Source organism: Loxodonta africana, chromosome 10, assembly GCF_030014295.1.
Source record: "Loxodonta africana isolate mLoxAfr1 chromosome 10, mLoxAfr1.hap2, whole genome shotgun sequence".
Taxonomy (NCBI): domain Eukaryota; kingdom Metazoa; phylum Chordata; class Mammalia; order Proboscidea; family Elephantidae; genus Loxodonta; species Loxodonta africana.
Genome location: NC_087351.1, coordinates 69,467,578 through 69,486,273, shown reverse-complemented (window position 1 = coordinate 69,486,273; position 18,696 = coordinate 69,467,578). Strand labels below are relative to the sequence as shown.

General features: G+C 39.2%; 1 protein-coding gene across 1 annotated transcript in view; it reads left to right on the top strand.

Moving 5' to 3' along the window:
- The first annotated feature begins 2,590 nt into the window (after positions 1-2,590).
- Positions 2,591-18,696, top strand: part of CCDC198 (coiled-coil domain containing 198) — a 36,737-nt gene continuing 20,631 nt past the window's right edge. Inside the window, exons 1-2 of the mRNA XM_064292535.1 lie at positions 2,591-3,308; positions 5,806-5,888. Of these exons, the coding sequence (XP_064148605.1) occupies positions 3,086-3,308; positions 5,806-5,888 (306 nt within the window). The 5' untranslated portion in view covers positions 2,591-3,085. The remainder of the gene's footprint in view (positions 3,309-5,805; positions 5,889-18,696) is intronic.

Sequence of the window (18,696 nt, the reverse complement as noted above, 5' to 3'; positions counted from 1 at the left end):
TGGCTGGTTGCTTTATTTTCAAAACAGGGGAAGAAGCCCAGCAAGTGAAGTGATTTGTCCATTCACACAAGTCTGCCAGCTAACCAGGTCTCACAGCCAGGTGTAGCTTCCTAGCCATGTGAGCTAACTGAACGTGCAAGCAGTTAAACACAGATGTTACTGCATTTTGCTGTACCTCAGTTTCCCTATGTAAAGGCTTTCAACTTGTTTCATTTGAGATGCTCTGGCTCATAAAACAATCACTTCTTTTGCTGGGATCCCTTACAAGGATCATCTATAATGCTAGACCCCTGTCTCCTTCAACCTTGATTCTGAGATCCAGGATTCATTCTTCCTCCTTCTCTAATAATGAAGCTAGCACTCCTCATTTCATCTCCTTTCTGCCCCATTCCCTTAACTAGCTACTTATTTAGGTTTACCCTGAAATTCTAGCTCCTTGAATTTCCCTACCTTCCTTTACGCACACTGCCCATCGGGATGAAAAAGACTTCAACTCTGCTAGAAGTCAATGAGATGGTCAAGGAAACCTTGGTATTTGCCTGGCGGGCATAAGATAATAGCTAAATTTCTACCTAACTTGCATATATCATGATGCCATGAAACTCTGAAAGCTCTTGTAATGCTTAGGTGTCTGCAATACATGTTTTTCTAAGTCCTCATCTCTTCATATAATGTATTTATTTTCTCTAATTAAATGTATGTGCATCATTAAACATATGAACATTAGAAAAGTATACTTTTCTACTCACCATCTCTAACTCATTATGTGGACATTATTAATGTATTGTTATATATAATAACTTTGCTCTCCCAAATATGTCAACATTGTTCTTTCAGGGCTACATATTTCTTTCCATTGATATTTTTTCTTAGCACATATGTTATGGATTGAATTGTGCCCCCCCGCAAAAAAAATGTTTGTCAACTTGGCCAGGTCATGATTCCCAGTATTGTGTGGTTGTCTACCACTTTGTGATTTGATGTGATTATCCTATGTGTCATAAATCCTAACCTTTATGATGTTAATGAGGCAGGATTAGAGGCAGTTATGTTAATGAGGCAGAACTCAATATACAGAATTAGTTTGCATTTTGAGTCAATCTTCTTTTGAGATATAAAAGAGAGAACCTAGTAGAGAGGAGAAGGATCTCATTACCACCAAGGAAAAAGCACTGGGAGTGGAATTGGTCCTTTGGACCCAGGATCCCTGTGCTGGGAAGCTCTAGACCAAGGTAAGATTAATAACAAGGACCTTCCCCCAAGGCTGACAGAGAAAGAAAGAATTTCCCCAGAGCTGGTACCCTGAATTCAGACTTTTAGCCTCCTAAACAGTGAAAGAATGAAGTTCTGTCTGTTAAAGCCAAAAAAAAAAAAAAAGAGTGAAATAAAAATCACACGGAATTCCAGCATTCAAAAAGAGCTACTCAATATTTCAGCACATTTCCTTTTTTCTGTATTTTTAAAAATATATTAAATAGGCTATTTTTGAAAACTCAAGATTTACTTGGACCATTTATTCAAGAAGTTTGCCCCATACCTGCAGGAAAAAAATTCCTATCATCTTTCCACCCTCCTGGAATGTATTCATCCCTTTTGAAGGCAATTCATTATTGGCAGAGAAATTCAATAATTAAATCTTTAGCTACTTGTCAGTAAGTTGTACAGCTGTAAAAAGTTGAACTGGCAAAGGTTGTGTGATAGATATGTTTACAACAATGACCAAAAAAAAAGAATAGCTGCTGAGGCTGCTTCCTTCCAACACATACCTCATGGGATTTTGTTCCTTGGTTTGGAGGCATAAGGTCATGATTTCATGGGACATCCCCGTTAAATTTCCTAATAACGTGTTAGTGCAAGGCATAACAATTGGTGTCTATTCACCTGGAGCAACAGAGGAAGAAGGGGAATCAGGAATAGGAGGAGGATATGGAATGTGTGGCTAATTGCCTCCATGAACAACTGCTTGCTTTGCCATGAGACCAGAAGAACTGGATGGTGCCTGGCTACCATTACTGAACATTTTGATCAAAGGTTCCATAGACGAATCCTGATCAAAAGGGGGGAAATGCAAAACAGAATTTCAAATTCTCATGGACTCTAGACTTTATGGAGCCACGACAGGTAGATAAATCCCTGATATTATTGCCCTAAGATAATCTTTAAACTTTACACCAAAAATATCTCCTGAAATCATCTTAAAATCAAATAGTTTAGCTTAAATAGTAAAAAATGTCTGCCTTGAGCATTATGCTCTTTTAAGGACTATCTATTTGGGTTCAACTTGATAACAGCAACTTGAAAGATTAGGTAGGAACCTTAGGGGCAATGAGTTCATGTTAATGAGAGAGAAACAACTCAGAAAAAGAGGATGAGAATGCTTGCACAACTTGAAGAATATTACCAATGGCACTGAATTGTACATGCAGAGACTTTTGAATTGGTGTATGTTTTGTTGTGTGTATTCTCAACAACAACAGCAGCAACAAAATAAATGAAATTTAGAAAAAAAAAAACAAGTTGCTTTCCTTCGTCTTTTCCTATTTAGAAGATAAATTCTTTAATTAAAATTAAAGATTAACAAAGCCCGCAATGATTTGCATGCATCTCCTTATTTTCAAAAGTGACATAGTATTCTCAGTCGATGGTTCTTACAAATGGCATTTAAGGGTATGTACAATGAAAGGGTCAATTTTAAGACTTCTCTAACTCTCTGCTTAACATCTCTGTTAATGGCCTTCCTGGTGTTAGAGATTTGTTTAATGATCAATAGTGGTTTTTATTTCTGGCCACTGAGTCTTTCAGAAAGTGGCATACCAAGTAAATGTTTAACTGGATTCTTTGGGTCTGGAATGGCCAAGTAGGGGTTGAAGGGAAGTATCCATGGAAACAAGCCTTCCAGGAAGTGGCCAGAGGGATTAGTGCATGGTGAAATACAGCTAGAAAGATGCCATGAAGGAAATGACTGCTTTGTAAAGCTGGAGAAACTTAGAGAAAAGCTTCTGAAATACCTTGATTAAAACAAGCTACATTAAAGGCTCCAAAACCATTTCCATCATGGTTTTCTTTTGAATGTCTTTAAGGTGAAATGGGCCTGGGCCACTCTAAGGCTCACCCTAGGGTGACCAAAGTAGCACCTCTACAAAACAAAGGGGAAGAGACTCCCTCAGCCTGCCCTGTGGACTTTGCATTCAGTCAGAATCTGGAAGAAAAGAGTCTGTATTCCTTCTCAACACTGCAGGACCGAACTAAAGCTTTGGAAGGGCAGCTGCCGCCTCTACGAGAGACTTGGTATGGAAGATATTCTGCAGGTAAACTTTAAATCCAGCATAAGATTTGTGTATCTGGGCCAAAAAGACCTGTTGGTAGCTTTAGCTAACTGCATATGTTCATAATCTCCAAAAGTTTCTAAATTACTAAAATACAAGGGAACATCTTTTAATGGGGACTGAATGTTTATTAATTGGAAGTATTATTCTCAGTACGTTAGACCAGGTATGTAAACCATACAAAGGGCTTTACAAAATTTCATGTAAGAGGGAAAAAATTGTTTTGTTTCAGCTTAGTTTATAGTGCTCTTAACGTTTATATATAGATTTACCAAGGCATTAAAATGATATTCATATTGATGTGATAAATGACAGTAATCATTTGTTTCAGTCAGATTCTAAATTTAAATCATTCTCTCCACTACAGTTCAATGCATTAGGGCTTTGTTTTTTTGAAAGTGGCACATTAGAAGTGAACCTATTCTAGCGTGAATTTGGAAACCACCCCAAACAGAATTGATTTATTGCAGTACAGATGAGTGGATGGGTCGTCCCCTCCCAACCCCATATCCTTCATCTGCTTAACACGTAGAGAATTCTTTCCCACGTGATTCGAATATCTGAGCCATAAATTATCCCTGAGTATTTTACAAAACATGTAAAACGTTTTTATGACAACCACATAATTAAACAGACCAGACATTCCAACTTTGGAAAAGAATACACACACACACACACACACACACACACACATACACGTGCATTCTTTTTTCACATTCTGGATCAATAACACAAATTAAAAATAAAACAAAAAAAAATTTGCCGTTGAGTTGACTCCACTCATGGTGACCTCATTTGTATTGAGTAGAACTGTGCTCCATAGGGTTTTCAATGGCTGATTTTTCCAAAGTAGGTCACCAGGCCTTTCTTCTGAGGCACCTCTGGGTGAACTCAGACCACCAAGCTTTCAGTTAACAGCTGAGCACGTTAGCTGTTTACACCATCCAGGAACTCTGTAGTACAAATTCTCCATATTGGAAGGCCTGGCTAGAAAGCTTTATTTTCTGTTTCAGTACCTAGCAGACCTTACCTAGAATAATTTTTATGGCTACTTTCTGCAGAACTGACAACTTTTGACTGGTCCTATAGGGTCTGTTTTTATATTCTTTATGTTCCCCAACTTCCTAAGCACTCAAATGGGAATTTTCCCCTCAGTTTCATTGAGGAACTCGTTTTTTTATCCCAATCCCCAATCTGAATGGTGAAAATTAGTTCTAACACTTTGTAGAGTTCCAACTATAAAATGTGTTTATTTTAACACAACAAAATCACATTAAAAGTGAATAGCAAGGGGTTAGTGAGAGTTCTGATCACAATTTTCATGGGATCCATGTTCTAACCCCAGCTCCATCAAATACCAAATTGTATGACATTTGGCAAATTACTTAATTTTCTTCACCTATGCATCTTCTTTTTTATTTATTTATACATCGGGGCAAAAATAATTGCCTGATATAACCCATGAGAATCAAACCAAATAATGAGGTGCTTTCACTCAAATCACAGCATAAAAAAAGAGGAGTAGATGGAATTTTGAAAAGTTTTTGTCAAAAATATATACATTTTTAAATCCAATATAGAGACACAATATTTATTCCATTAAAAACTGAACAAACCCTTAAAGTGGTCATTAAGAATTGAGACTCATACCCACCAAGGGATTTTGTATTTAAAATGCAGAGTTAGACTGAAGGATATTTTACACAACAGTCTAGAAATCAGAATGTTTCCAGACTGTCAAAAGGGAAGAACAAGAACTTCGTTCATGTGTTGCTGGTCATACTAGCAGTCCAAAGGGCCTAGGATGATCAAGCTAAAAAATAGAATTTGTAATGGATCTACTGAGACTATTTTCTAACAGAGGCTTAACTCTACAGCTTTGGCTTGTTTCACCAGGAAAGAGTATTGATATGTTATCATATTACAGTGGCAACTTGTGGGAAATTCTTTCCCTAGTGGAGGGATATGCTTTTTTATAAAGGACAGGAAATCTGCTAAGTATTGCATACTCTTATTATACACTCATGCTTCGTTTTTGTATTACTTCTCTATCTAATCTTATATCTATCTGCCTATTTATTTCATCTGAAAAGAAAATTTATTTCATGTCTTAAAGCTATATTTTTTTCTGATATCCTATTTTTAGTTTGGGAAGATTTTATGGAATTAAAATAAATCTTGTTATTTTCTATTTTCCAGACCAAATTTTGTATTTGAATCACATTTGTAGTCAATACATTGTTAGTTTTGCAGATCTTCCTCTAAATATCAACTTGGGAAGGAAATGTGGAAAGGAGAAATTAAATCCTGTGTCTTAGCTAATATTTTATTATTTGCAATCATACTGGGTTCCTGCTTTTCACCCCCACATTCAACCTATAGGTTAGATCCAAAATTGTGTTAACAAAGTCAGATAACAAATGATAAACTTAATTTAATAGTAAATGGTTTGTTCTTGTTTCTTCCCCAATCTTTCAAGTGCCCAGGGCCATGTATTTTGACATCCCACTGGAAAAGAGAGAAACAAGTATTATTAAAAGGCATCCACCCCGAAGACTTCAAGTAAGATGAATTTAAAAGGCTTCATAAGGAATTTCTTGGATTTAATGGTAACATCCCTTTTTGACTATAATCATGAAAGAAGGGATATTGATAATGACCAAACAGTTAATGAGATGTTGTTAATGAGAGTGTTGTTAGTGGAAAAACTATAGTTCTTTAGAATTTACTTTTATAATTAAGTAGCAAGGGGAGGTATAACGGACAGGACTTAGGCATGGGAACTGAATCTAGCACCAATTAGTTGGTTGACTGTGGAAAAGTCACTTTTAATGATGATAATAATAGTAACCACAGCAATAACTATTATTTAATTACCACCTAGTACAAGTTAGACACTATACTAGCTAACTTGATCTATGTCATTCATTTAATCCTTATAGCCTTCTATGAGAAAAAAAAAAAGAAGTATTATTCTCATTTTATACGTGGCGATTCAGAGAGTTAAGTAACTTACCCAAGGACACACTGAGGCCAGATATTAACCAGGTCTTCAAAGCCTGTGCCCTTAACTGTCACACTTAGGTAGTCTCTATAGCTCTTCTATCACAAACATTTTTATAAAATCATTCTAAATATTATCTGTTAAACTTAGGGGCATTGAATTCCAAGGCAGCATTTAGCAGCAACTGTAAAGCATTTGCTTGTATGACCTTCCCATCATCTTTGCCCAAGTCTGCAACTCCTACATCTGAATTCTTGGCCATATTATCTGTCATATTGGCATCTTGGCTGCCGATTCCATGATGGCCAGGCTTTCTTATACCCAAGGTGGAGTGTGAATCTTATACCCAAGGTGGAGTGTGAATACCAAGGAGTTTCAACACCAACAACAACCAAAGGTATATATTACATGAGAAGTTTAGTAACAGCTACATGCCATCTTACATTTAATATTAGATTGTACAAGTTTTAACAATCATGAATTCACTTCTTACTTTCACAACATTCTTTTCAATGATAACTTTGGGAGCCAACAAGTCTTTTGGCACCAGTATTTGACACTACAATGGAAATAGATTAATCAACAAGTTTTCTGCTGGGAAAAAAAAAAAAGAGAGAGGAGGGGTTTGCATTGTGACCATTTAGAAAGTGATGGAGGTATGAACTAAGGGCCATGGTGGTAGAAAAGCTGTGCATTGTTGCCTATCATTCCTGCACTGTCACCAGGACATCTTATCTCTCTCCCCATCAGGTAGCACTCACAGAGGTCCAGGGCATGAGCCAGCAGCATGCGCAGTGCGTGTCTATCATGTTAACATATTGGGCCTGCCTCTCCTCAATTTCTTTTTCTGTGTAGAAATCTCAAATGCTTCAAGCTCCACATAAAAACTGGACACCTGACCATCCTAGTCTTTGCTGCATAGTTTGGAGCTAAGGAAAAGAGGCAAGTTATTGTTTAAGCATTGCAACCCAATGCGCCACTTGCCTTTTCCTAGGTTTTTCCTGTTTTTCTTTCACTACTCAATTAGCTCCTTGATGCTTTTACAAAGATATATATCTTGGTAATTATATTTTTGTTATGTGTATATATATATATATATATATAACAAAAAAAAAAATCAAACCCGTTGCCATTGAGTCAATTCCAACTCATTGCAAACCTAAAGGTCAGAGTAGAACTGCCCCATAGGGTTTCCAAGGGGCGCTTGGTGGGTTCGAACTGTCCTCCTTTTGGTTAGTAGCCGTAGCTCTTGACTACTATGTCAGCAGGGTTTCCATATATATATATATAATCTAGGCTTTTTAGTTGTCATCAGTGAAAGGTGGTCTAAAAAGAGATTAATTTTATATTTAAAGCAAAATTTTTTCTAGATTAATATTTCATTAACCAAAAGTTTGAAAGCTTATTTAGGCTTTTGCCTTTATGGTTGACGGGCACGCTAGTTTCTAGTTCCTTTATTCTAAACTTTAATGTTCTTATCTCACCATAGAATATAGCATAGTTAAAAGCATAGGAGTAGGCTTTGGAATGAGATAAATACGAATTAAAATCCTGATCATAAGAGATAAAGCTGAAAGCCTATCACAGAAGGTGTGAGCTAAGATGTCTTGTGGACGCTATTCTGGCTGGCCGCTCTCTCTCAGGATAATGAAATTCTCCTAGAAAAATAGCTGTTTTCAGTGATCTCAACATTCCTCAGTCTGCCTTGTCAATATCCTTACCTGTGTGTGAGTGCGTATGTGTATATACAAAGATAGAATATATCTAACATCAGATCCATTTCCAATGCTATGGTTCTTAAATGAAGAGCAGCCAGTTCTGAACAACATTCTGAAAAACCAGGGACAACAAACAGGATTCACTCTGTAGAAGCAGAATTATGATGGTTGTATGAATTTCCTAGGGACACTATAACAAATGTCCACAAACTTGGTTAGCTTAAGACAAGAGAAGTTTATTGTCTCGCAGTTCTGGAAGCTAGAAATCCTAAAGCAAGATGTCCACAGGGTTATACTCTCTCTAAAGGCTCTAGGGGAGGATACTTTCTTGCCTTTTCCAAGCTTCTGGTGGTTGCAATCCTTGGTGTTCCTTGGCTTGTAGATGAATCACTCCAATCACTGCCTCCATAGTCACATGGTATTCTCCTTATGTCTGCATCTGTGTCCAAATTTCCCTCTTCTTATAAGGACACCAGTCACTGAATTCAGGCCTTCTCTACTCCAGTATGGCCTAATCTTAACTTGGCTACATCTGCAAAGATATATTTCCAAATAAGATTTACAAGTACCAGGGGTTAGGACTTGAACACATCTTTATGGGGACACAATTCAACCCACAACAATGGTTTTTCAAAGTATGCTATTAATATACTTGTTCATGTTGTGAAACAGGCAATGCTTATCTTCAGGATCCATCAACCTCTTCTTTCTGGGATTCCTTTCTGCTGTTGGTGCCAGATGTCCCATGACATCCCTAGAGTACACCGGCTTCAAACATGCATTCTAGAGCTCACTGACATGCTTTTCAGCTCCAGGCCAAGTCACCCTGGCTCTTTTGGTTTTAGAAGCGTACTTTCATTATTACCTCTAATGCGGTTTTAATTTTGCATTGCGTTATGGACTTCCAATATCATGTCAGTCATTTGACATTACGACAATCTAAGAAGTAGTCAGGATGGGTATTATCCTCACTGGATATCAAGGAAATCTAGGCAAGGGAGATTATATGACTTACCCAAAGTCACACAGCAAACGGCACGGAGAACTAAAGTCTTCGCTGCCAGGCTAGAGGACTTCCCATGAACTAGACATGACTTGTATTTCAGAACACCACCGAGGAAACTGCAGTCTCCAGACAATTAATATTATAAAAATTAGAAAATTAGCTACTTGAATTTAAGCCTTTTCCTACTTTTCCAATAGGAAGTATGTATGTCTGGTTTTCATCTTTGAGACAGAAGCACTTCTGAAGTACTAGCATCCCCAGGCCTTTTTGTGACTTGTCTTTGTGAAATTTGCAGATCTTGACAATCTTCAGAATTTTCAGTAGCTTCTTGTAGATTGTTTTTTATTTTTCATTTCACTATAACATTGCTAGTTGTAAAGAGCTTCAAATGCATTCTCCTTAATGAATATTTAGTGGATTTCCTCTAGAGAGCTATAAATTCTGAGAACTCTCACCTTGGAGAGGAAAAGAGATTTGAGTGGGTCCTTGAACCCAAGCACTAGCTAAAAGGAGCAGGATCTATTGCGGACGTGAAAAAAGAAATTGCAGCCAAATCCCACCTGCTACACAATTCACACAGATGCCTGAACAATTCCAGGGGTACACTGTGATCATTCGTTGGAAATTATTTCAGTTTCCATTGGTTTTCATTTACTTGTCTTCTCCAGAAGCTCACAATCGTTGTTTGATATTATTGATATAAAATAATTATTTGGGGGCCTTTTCCCAAAATATTAGAATCCTTAAAACATTGCTTAATTAAAGAAAAATGAAGTGTAATTAAATTTATAAAATTCATTCTTAATTTTAAAATGTTTAAGCATATCTCTTGTCAAGCTAGACAATTTTAAAACTTATGTTTTATTCCTAAATCAAATGCATCATTTTAAAGGATTAGCTTTAATAGATGTCCTGTGAAAACTCTAAGTTGATCAGCTCAAATAAAAGATATTATTATAACTAGTGAAAAATATTTGCGTAAAAATTCGTAGCATTCTTTTTATGTCTATCAACACTAAGCTAATAATAGGTTTTGATTCTCTCAGTAGTCAATCACACTCAAAAAGAGAACTTTGATATTTCAAACACTGCACCCCCACATCCTAATCAATCAAGCCAATGACTTGAGTGTAAACACTAGGTCTTACTCAGTCTTGTATCTTCAGCCACCAACATTTAACATTTACCCCTTAAAGATTTGTGAAATAATGTATGAGTAATGAATGAATGAACAGAGGACTGAATGAAAATAAGACTCTTCATCCCTGCTGTAGAAAAAACCACTCAAAGAGTACTCCCTGCTATTGAAGACTTGGGAATCACTGTAGTAGAAGTCTAATTGACTAGCTGAAGCAACCAATGGAATGTATTGTAAGGGTATAAAACCAAACCATTGCCATCAAGTCAATTCTGACTCATAGCGACCCTATAGGACAGAGTAGAACTGCCCCATAGGGTTTTCAAGGAGCATCTGGTGGATTCGAACTGCTGACCTTTTGGTTAGCAGCCATATCTCTTTACCACTATGCCACCAGGGTTTCCTGTGAGGGTATCACCCACACCACCACCCAGTGCCGTCGAGTCGATTCCGACTCATAGCGACCTTATAGGACAGAGTAGAACTGCCCCATAGAGTTTCCAAGGAGCGCCTGGTGGATTTGAACTGCCAACCCTTTGGTTAGCAGCCGTAGCTCTTAACCACTATGCCACCAGGGTTTAGGAGTGTTTTATTGAACCCAAAAGCTAGGAGACAGACTTCAAGGAAAAGCTGTGCATTGGAACCTGAAAAGCATAAAAACTCTATGTGCCTCCCCTAAGCTCTTTTCTGTGCATTTCCTTTACTATCTCTCCCTGCAGAATAGCTTTCTCTGCTTCTCAGGACCACTTGATGAAATATACCCACCCTGACTTTGCATCTTATGTTCTTGTTCTTGTGCCATTGAGTCCATTCTGATTCATAGTGACCCTATGTACAACAGAACGAAACACTGCCCAGTCCTGCGGTGTCCTGTGCCATCCTCACAGTCATTGTTATGCTTGAGCCCATTGTTACAATCACTGTATCAATCCATCTTTTAGAGTGTCTTCCTCTTTTTCACCATCCCTCTACTTTACCAAGCACGATGTCCTTCTCCAGAGACTGGCCCCTCCTGACAACATGTCCAAAGCATCTTAGAGTTCCAGTCAAATAGACGGACTGAACTGATTCCCTGGACTCCAATTCTAAATTCCTGGAAGAAAATATCTTATTGGTTCAGCTTTGTTCATGATTCCAGCTCTGGTCCAATGAGCCATGGCCAGAGGATCTGCTCATGCACTGGAATGTGGGCAGAGGAACTATCCCTGTAGATTCTGAAGCCAGCTCCCAGAGAAGAGGGAAATCACTGGAAACTTGGCAAACACCCTCAACAATATCAACTATAATTATCTTCGCAAATGAGGCTCAGCACATTTTCCACCACAAATGGGTTTTCGAGATAATAATAAATGCCAGGCTCCCAAGACATGCTAATTAATAGCCTAATCTCTGCCAAAGAAAATTCTAAAAGTGTCTTTAATTATTAAACCAAATCTAATTGCATCCTAAATAATTTGAGTTACATACTTGGCACTCTCTACTTCCTGACCATCTACTCCCCAAATAAAGAGCAGGGCATGAACTAAGGGTCTCTAACTTGGAGCTGCTAAGATCTGAAAGCCTCTGCCAGGGAACTCTGAATCAATGCTCCTTCCCCATGTCAATGAGTTGATCATCACTGTCCCCTCTGGCCTGATTCACCCTCTCATTCAACCATCTCAGGTCCAGCCCAAGGAGGAGATGAATTCCCACATATAGTGTGTCCTCCAGATATCTCCTTGGATAACTCCCTCTTCTCCTTCAAAGATTTGCTTGAATCTCACCTTCCCTATAAAGCCTATCCTGGCCAATCTATTGGCAATTGTAACCTTTACCCCAGCACTCATTATTCCTCAGACCCTTCACTATCTGACTTTTTCCTATCTTCTGTTTCCCCAAAACATTTCTTTCTAACATACGAAAAAATTTACTTACCTCCTATGTTCTTTTTACATTTTCTTCCCTTCACTAGCACTGCTAGAATATAATCTCTACAGAAGCAAAGAATTTTGTCTCTTGTCTTTATTAAGGTATCCAAGTGTCTAGAACAGCCACATAATAGACAATAAATAAATATGCCTCAAATAAATGTTAAATGAATAAATTAGAGAAGAGAGAAAAATGAGTATAAACGTTGCTGGAGAGATAAGGAGAATGGTTCTGAATTGAATTGTTTTATTATGTTGTTTTTGGTTTTAGCTTGTCACAAACTGAAGCTTTCCTTTGTCTTTTCTGATCCTTTGCCCATTTCCTATTGTCTTTTTCTTATTGCTTTATGAGAGGTTTTTATATGTCTTAGATCTAGTCCTTTGTTAGTTACATGTGCTGTGTTGCAAATCTTTTATCTGTGGCTTACCTTTTCACTTTCCTTGTTGTGTGTGTGCATGTGTATATAAAGATTTCCACTTTTAATGTTGTCACATTTCTCAATTTTCATCTTTATGGTTTGTATTTCCTGTATCTTATCTAAGAAACATTTCTCTTTCCCAAGGTCATAGAGGCTGTTCATATTTAGGTCTTAATCCATCTGAAATTTATTAGCATGCAGGTGTAAAATTGGAATCTAATTTTACTTTTTTTCTCATTTGAATAATCTATTGTCCCAGCACCCTTTATTGAATCATCCATTATTTGGCCATTGGTTTGAAATGTCATTTCTGTCATATATCATATTTCCACAGCTTCACAAATCTGTTTCTGAGCCTTCTCTCTCCTATTGCATTGGTCTACGTGTGTATTGTAGGAGAAACTCCACACTGTCTTAATTATGTACCTTTAAACTAAGTCCCCCCAGCCTTCTTATTCTACTTCTTCAGAATTGTCTTTGCTCTTCATGGCCCTTTGCTCCTCCATGGGGCCCTTTGCTCCCCCACTAGATGAATGCCCACATATAGTATGTGCACCAGGTATCTCCTTGGATAACTCTCTCTTCGCTTTCAAGTTTGGACCTTCTTGTCAAGCTCCATGAAACGCCTCATCAATATTTTGGCTGAAATTTTATTGCATTCACAGATTAATTTGGAGAAAACTGACCATGTTTATAACATTGCATCTTTCAAACCAAGAACACAGCATATACCTCCATTTACTCATACTTTCTTTTCGTTCTTTCAATAATGTTTCTCCACAGAGATCTTGTGCAATTTTTGTTAGGTTTGTTTCTAGACACCTGTATTAGTCAGGGTTCAGCCGGAGAAACAGAACCAGTAGGAGGTACACCCACTCCTCACTTATGGACATGGTTAGGTTCCAAAGACCAGACCCTTATGTGAAAATCCGCATTATGTAAAAATCGGCGTCATGTGAAAATTGAGGATTTTTTTTCTGTCTTCAGACCATCCATTTGTCGAATTTTTTTGTTTAGAAAATATGATCATAGAAATAAGAGCAGCTAAGATTTACTGATGTGCTCATCACTGTGAAGAGTCTAGTTGTGGATTATTTCTTTGTGGAGAAGGAGGCTTGGAGGAGACAAACCTGGATAAAGTCGGGCTGTGTGACTGAGGGTCCACACATAACCAGTTCACCTTCCTCCTGTGCTGGGTCAGAGCTTCCCTCGGGAGCTGCCTCCAGGCTCCACTCTTACCCCTGCAAACCTTGTGTTCAGATCCAGAAGGCTGCTCTGCCTTCAGGGCCTGTTGAGTCACGGGGCTCAGGGCTTCCTGCCAGGGCACTGGGAGTCTGGCGATGCATGCGGCCCCACCTAGGCAGAGACTTCAGGTACAGATCGGCTCACTTTGGGATGTCATTACACTTCAAAAATTCTTCAAAAAATCCTTTACAATGCCTCTTTCTTTCCTCCCTTCCCACCCAAGAGCAATTTTGACCTGCAGGGCTTCAGGCCGCATGGGAACTGGGAACCCAGAACAGGCACCCACTGGCTCAGTGCTGCCTGTGCATCCGCCCAGAGGCCATGGCAATGGAGAAGGCTGGCCGCGTGATGCAGCTGGACGAGGCACCCCACCAGCAGGGGGAAGTGGGGGGCGGAGGGGAGCACAGCCCAGCTTCCAGGCGGTCACCTGGAGACCCTCCTCCAGAGAGAGGGGGTTCCCCAACCATCTCACCATGCCTGCCGCCTTTTTACTGCACGAAACAGTCAGATAGTAGATTTTTTACTATTGTCCTAAATCCAAAATGTCAGATAAGGAAATAGCCAGAGAAGTGGGGGGCAGGTATATATACTAAATGGGGGAATATATAAATAGAATGTATGTAAATATAAATGGCTATATATGTAAGTAAATATAAATATATATAAATAGAATGAGGCCAAAAATAGAAGAGAAACAGTGGGTATATACACCTACTCCTCACTTATCAACATGATTACGTTCCAAAGACCAGGTCGTTATTCAAATACCTGCATGATACAAAATACTCTTGATTTCCTGCCCCAGCCTCACCTCCTCCCCGGCCCTCCTAGCTGGGCAGCCACAGCCCCTCTGCACCTGCAGCGGTCGCGGGCTCACCCTTGCTCTGCTGGCTGGAATTCAAATCCATGCTGCTTGCTGGCTGCTGGCTGCTGGCCGGGAGCCCTCAGCCACCCGCCATCCCAGCTCAGGCTCCACAGGTGCACTCAGTGCGGGAAGTGGGGCAGTGCAGGCTCGGCTATACTCCGTGATTGTCACCTACAGCCTGCGCCCCACTCCCAGCAACCGCTAACCACGGCCTAGAGGCCAGGTGAGTGCGGGGCAGAAGGTGAAGTGCACTAGGGAAGGGGGAGGAGAGAGGGGAGGCGTAAACTGGGAGGAGCTGGAGCTTCAAGGCACCAGGCAAGTTCAAGACCAGGGTTAAATACCACAGGACGGCACTGCTCCTCTCTCCTGTGCTCTGTACAAGCTGTAAGCAGTGAGGGTATGCGGGTCGGTGGGGTTGTTAATGTGCAAAATAGTCGGATAGTAGATTTTTTACTATTGTTGTAAATTTGAGATATCAGATAATAAGATAGTCGATAAGTGAGTAGATGATAGTAAGATATTTATTGGTAGGAATTGGCCTATGTGATTGTAGGGGCTGGCTAAACAAGTCTGAAACCCTTAGGACAAGATACCAGGAAGGACAGGACTGGAACTCTTAGGCATGAGCAAAAGTTTCTGTTCACAGGTAGAATTTCTTCTTCTTCAGGGAAGCCTCAGCTGTGCTCTTAAGGCCAATCAACTGATTGAATCAGGCCCACCCAGGTTATTGAGGATAATCTTCCTTACTTCAAGTAAACGTATTATAGACTTTAACCACATCGCCAACAAACTTTCACAGCAACACCTAGTTTAGTGTTTTATGGAATAAGTAGAGACTATAGCCTGGCCGAGTGGACACAAAACTGACCATCAAAGTACCTTATAGACTTTTTTTTCACTCCTATTACAAATGGGATCTATTTTCTCATTTAATTTTCTAAACAATTATTACTGGTAAATAAGAAGGATATTACCTTCTATATATTGATTTTTGTATCTTACAATTTTATTAAAATATCTTGATAATCCTAATTGTATATTCTAGATTTTTTAGGTAGACAATTGTATCTTCTATAAATAACCCCACCCCTTCTTCCCACTTTTGGTCCTTGTACTTGTCTTTCTTGACTTTTGCATTGACTAGAACCTCCTTTGCAAAGCTGAATACAAGCAGTGATAATGAGCATCCTGGTCTTACCCATGACATTGATCAGCCTGGCCCTAAAACTAAGTGCAAGATTTCCAATAGGTTTTTGATAGATGCCTATACCACTCAGGGTTCCAAAAGGAAACAGATGGCATACTCAAATTAGGATAATTTAAAGAAGTTTTCTTTACAAAGTAACTATTTTTGGAAGTTTGAATTTACAGGAACCACAAATGATATTGCAATAACACATTAGAGGCAGTTGTGGGGTAACCACCACTAGGCGAAAGGGACTAGGAGAGGGAGAGATTTCTGGAACCCAGAAAGAAAGAGAAAGCTGCTTTAAGAAAAGCTGTGACCTTCTGTTGAGGGACACTGCCAATCTGATATGACCTTGCAGGGAGGAAGTCAGAGGAATAAATGCTATTACCTCGCTCTTTCCTCCCTCGGATCTCCTGCCAGGGCTTCTCAGTGGCTAAGCCCAATGGGAAGCCAGAAAGCAAGAGAGACTGCTGACTCAGTCCTTACCAGAGTAGGAAAATGTGGTCAGGGGATCTGAAGGAACAAAAGAAAGCTATCTGGCACAATACCCTTAATTAAGTTAGGGACATTCCTTTACTCCCAGTGTGCTCAGAGTTTTTATCAGGGCTGAGTATTAAATATTATTGATTTTTTTCTCTATCTATTAAAGCAATCCTGTGGATTTTTTTTAATCTGTTGATACAATGCATTCATTACACTAATGGATTTTATGATGTTGAACCATGATTGCATTCCTGAAATATATAAACATATGGCTGAATCTGATTTTGCTTAGGCTTTTTGTATCTGTTTTCATAAGTGAAGTTGATGTATGTTGTTGTTAGGTACCATGGTGTCGGTTCTGACTCGTAGCAACCCAGCATACAACAGAACAAAACACTGCCCAGTCCTGCTCCATCCTCCCAATCATTGTGCACTATGATGGTTATGGTTATGTGTCAACTTGACTTGGCCATGATTCTCAGTGGTTTGGCAGTTATGATGTAGTTTGGCCCCTATGTAATGATATAATCACCTCCATAATGAAATCTGTTACAAAGTAATCACCAATGTGATGACATCTATTATGAGCAGCCAATCAGTCGAAAGGGAGTTTCCCTTGGGTTATAAAAAAAGGGTTATAGCCTGTATCTAATATATGTGGACTTTCTGTCAAAGCTGGCTTTTGCTCACTCTGGATCCTGAATATGGTTCTTCACCTCCTTCTCTGGTTCTTGGGACTTGAATGAGCAGTTTATCTGCTGATCTTGGGATTCATCAGCCTCTGCAGTCCGTGAGCCAGCAGCTTGCTGTCTTACTTGCTGATCTTGGTATTCACTGGTCTCCGTAGCCTGTAAGCCAATCTTGGGTTCACCAGCCTCTGCAGCTGTGTGAGTCAGGAGAAGCCTCCAGCCTGACCCACGGACTTGGGACTGTCCAGCCTCTACAACCGCATGAGCCATTTCCTTGATTTAGCTCTGTGTGTGTGTGTGTGTGTGTGTGTATATATATACACGTATGTATATACTGATATTGCTTCTCTAGAGAACCCAGCCTAAGACATGCACCATCCTCACAATCATTGCTATGTGTGAACCCATTGTTGCAGCCACTGTGTCAGTCCAACTCACTGAGGGTCTTCCTCTTTTTTGCTGACCATCTACCTTATCAAGCATGATGTCCTTCTCCAGGGACTGGTCCCTCCTGATAACATGTCCACAGTATGTGAGTTGAAGTTCTGGCATCCTCACTTTCAAGGAGCACTCTGGCTGTATTTCTTCCAAAACAGGCTTGTTCATTCTTTTGGCAGTCCACGGTATATTCAATATTCTTCACCAACACCATAATTCAAAGGCATCAATTCTTCTTCAGTCTTCCTTATTCATAGTCCAGCTTTTCCATGTATATGAAGCAACTGAAAATATCATAGTTTGAGTCAGGGGCACCTTATTTCTCAAAGTGATATTTTTGCTTTTAACACTTTAAAGAGGTCTTTTGCAGCAGATTTTCCCAATTAAATATGTTATTTGATTCCTTGACTGCTGCTTCCATGGGCGTTGATTGTGGATACAAGTAAAACGAAATTCTTGAAAACCAATATTTTCTCCATTTACTATGATGTTGCTTGTTGGTCTGGTTGTGAGGATTTTTGTGTTTTTTTTATGCTGAGGTGTAATCCATACTGAAGACTATAGTCTGATCTTCATCATTAAGTGCTTTAAGTTCTCTTCACTTTCAGGAAGCAAGGTTGTTAATGAGTCTTCCTCTACTCCTGATGCTGTGTTCTTCTTCATATAGTCCAGCTTCTGGGAGTATTTGCCCAGCATACAGACTGCATAAGTATGGTGAAAGGATACAACCCTGATGCACATCTTTCCTGATTTTAAACTGCACAGAATCCACTCATTTTGTTCAAATGACTACCTCTTGGTCTATGAACAGGCTCTGCATGAGCATGATCAAGTGTTTTGGAATCCCCATTCTTTACAATGTTATCCATAATTTGTTATGATCCACAGAGTTGAATGCCTTTGTATAGTCAATAAAACAGAAGTAAACATCTTTCTGGTATTCTCTGCTTTCAGCTAAAATCCATCTGACATCAGCAATGATATCTCTCATTCCATACCCTCTTCTGAATCCAGCTTGACTTTCTGGCAGTTCTCTGTTGAGAAACTACTGCAACCATTTTTGAATGATCTTCAGCAAAATTTTACTTGCATGTGATATTTATAAGGTTGTTTGATAATTTCTGCATTCTGCTGGATCACCTTTTGTCATGGATTGAATTGTGTCCCCCCAAAATATGTGTCAACTTTGTTAGGCCATGATTCCCAGTATTGTGTGGTTGTCCTCCATTTTGTGATTTTCCTATGTGTTATAAATCATAATCTCTGCTT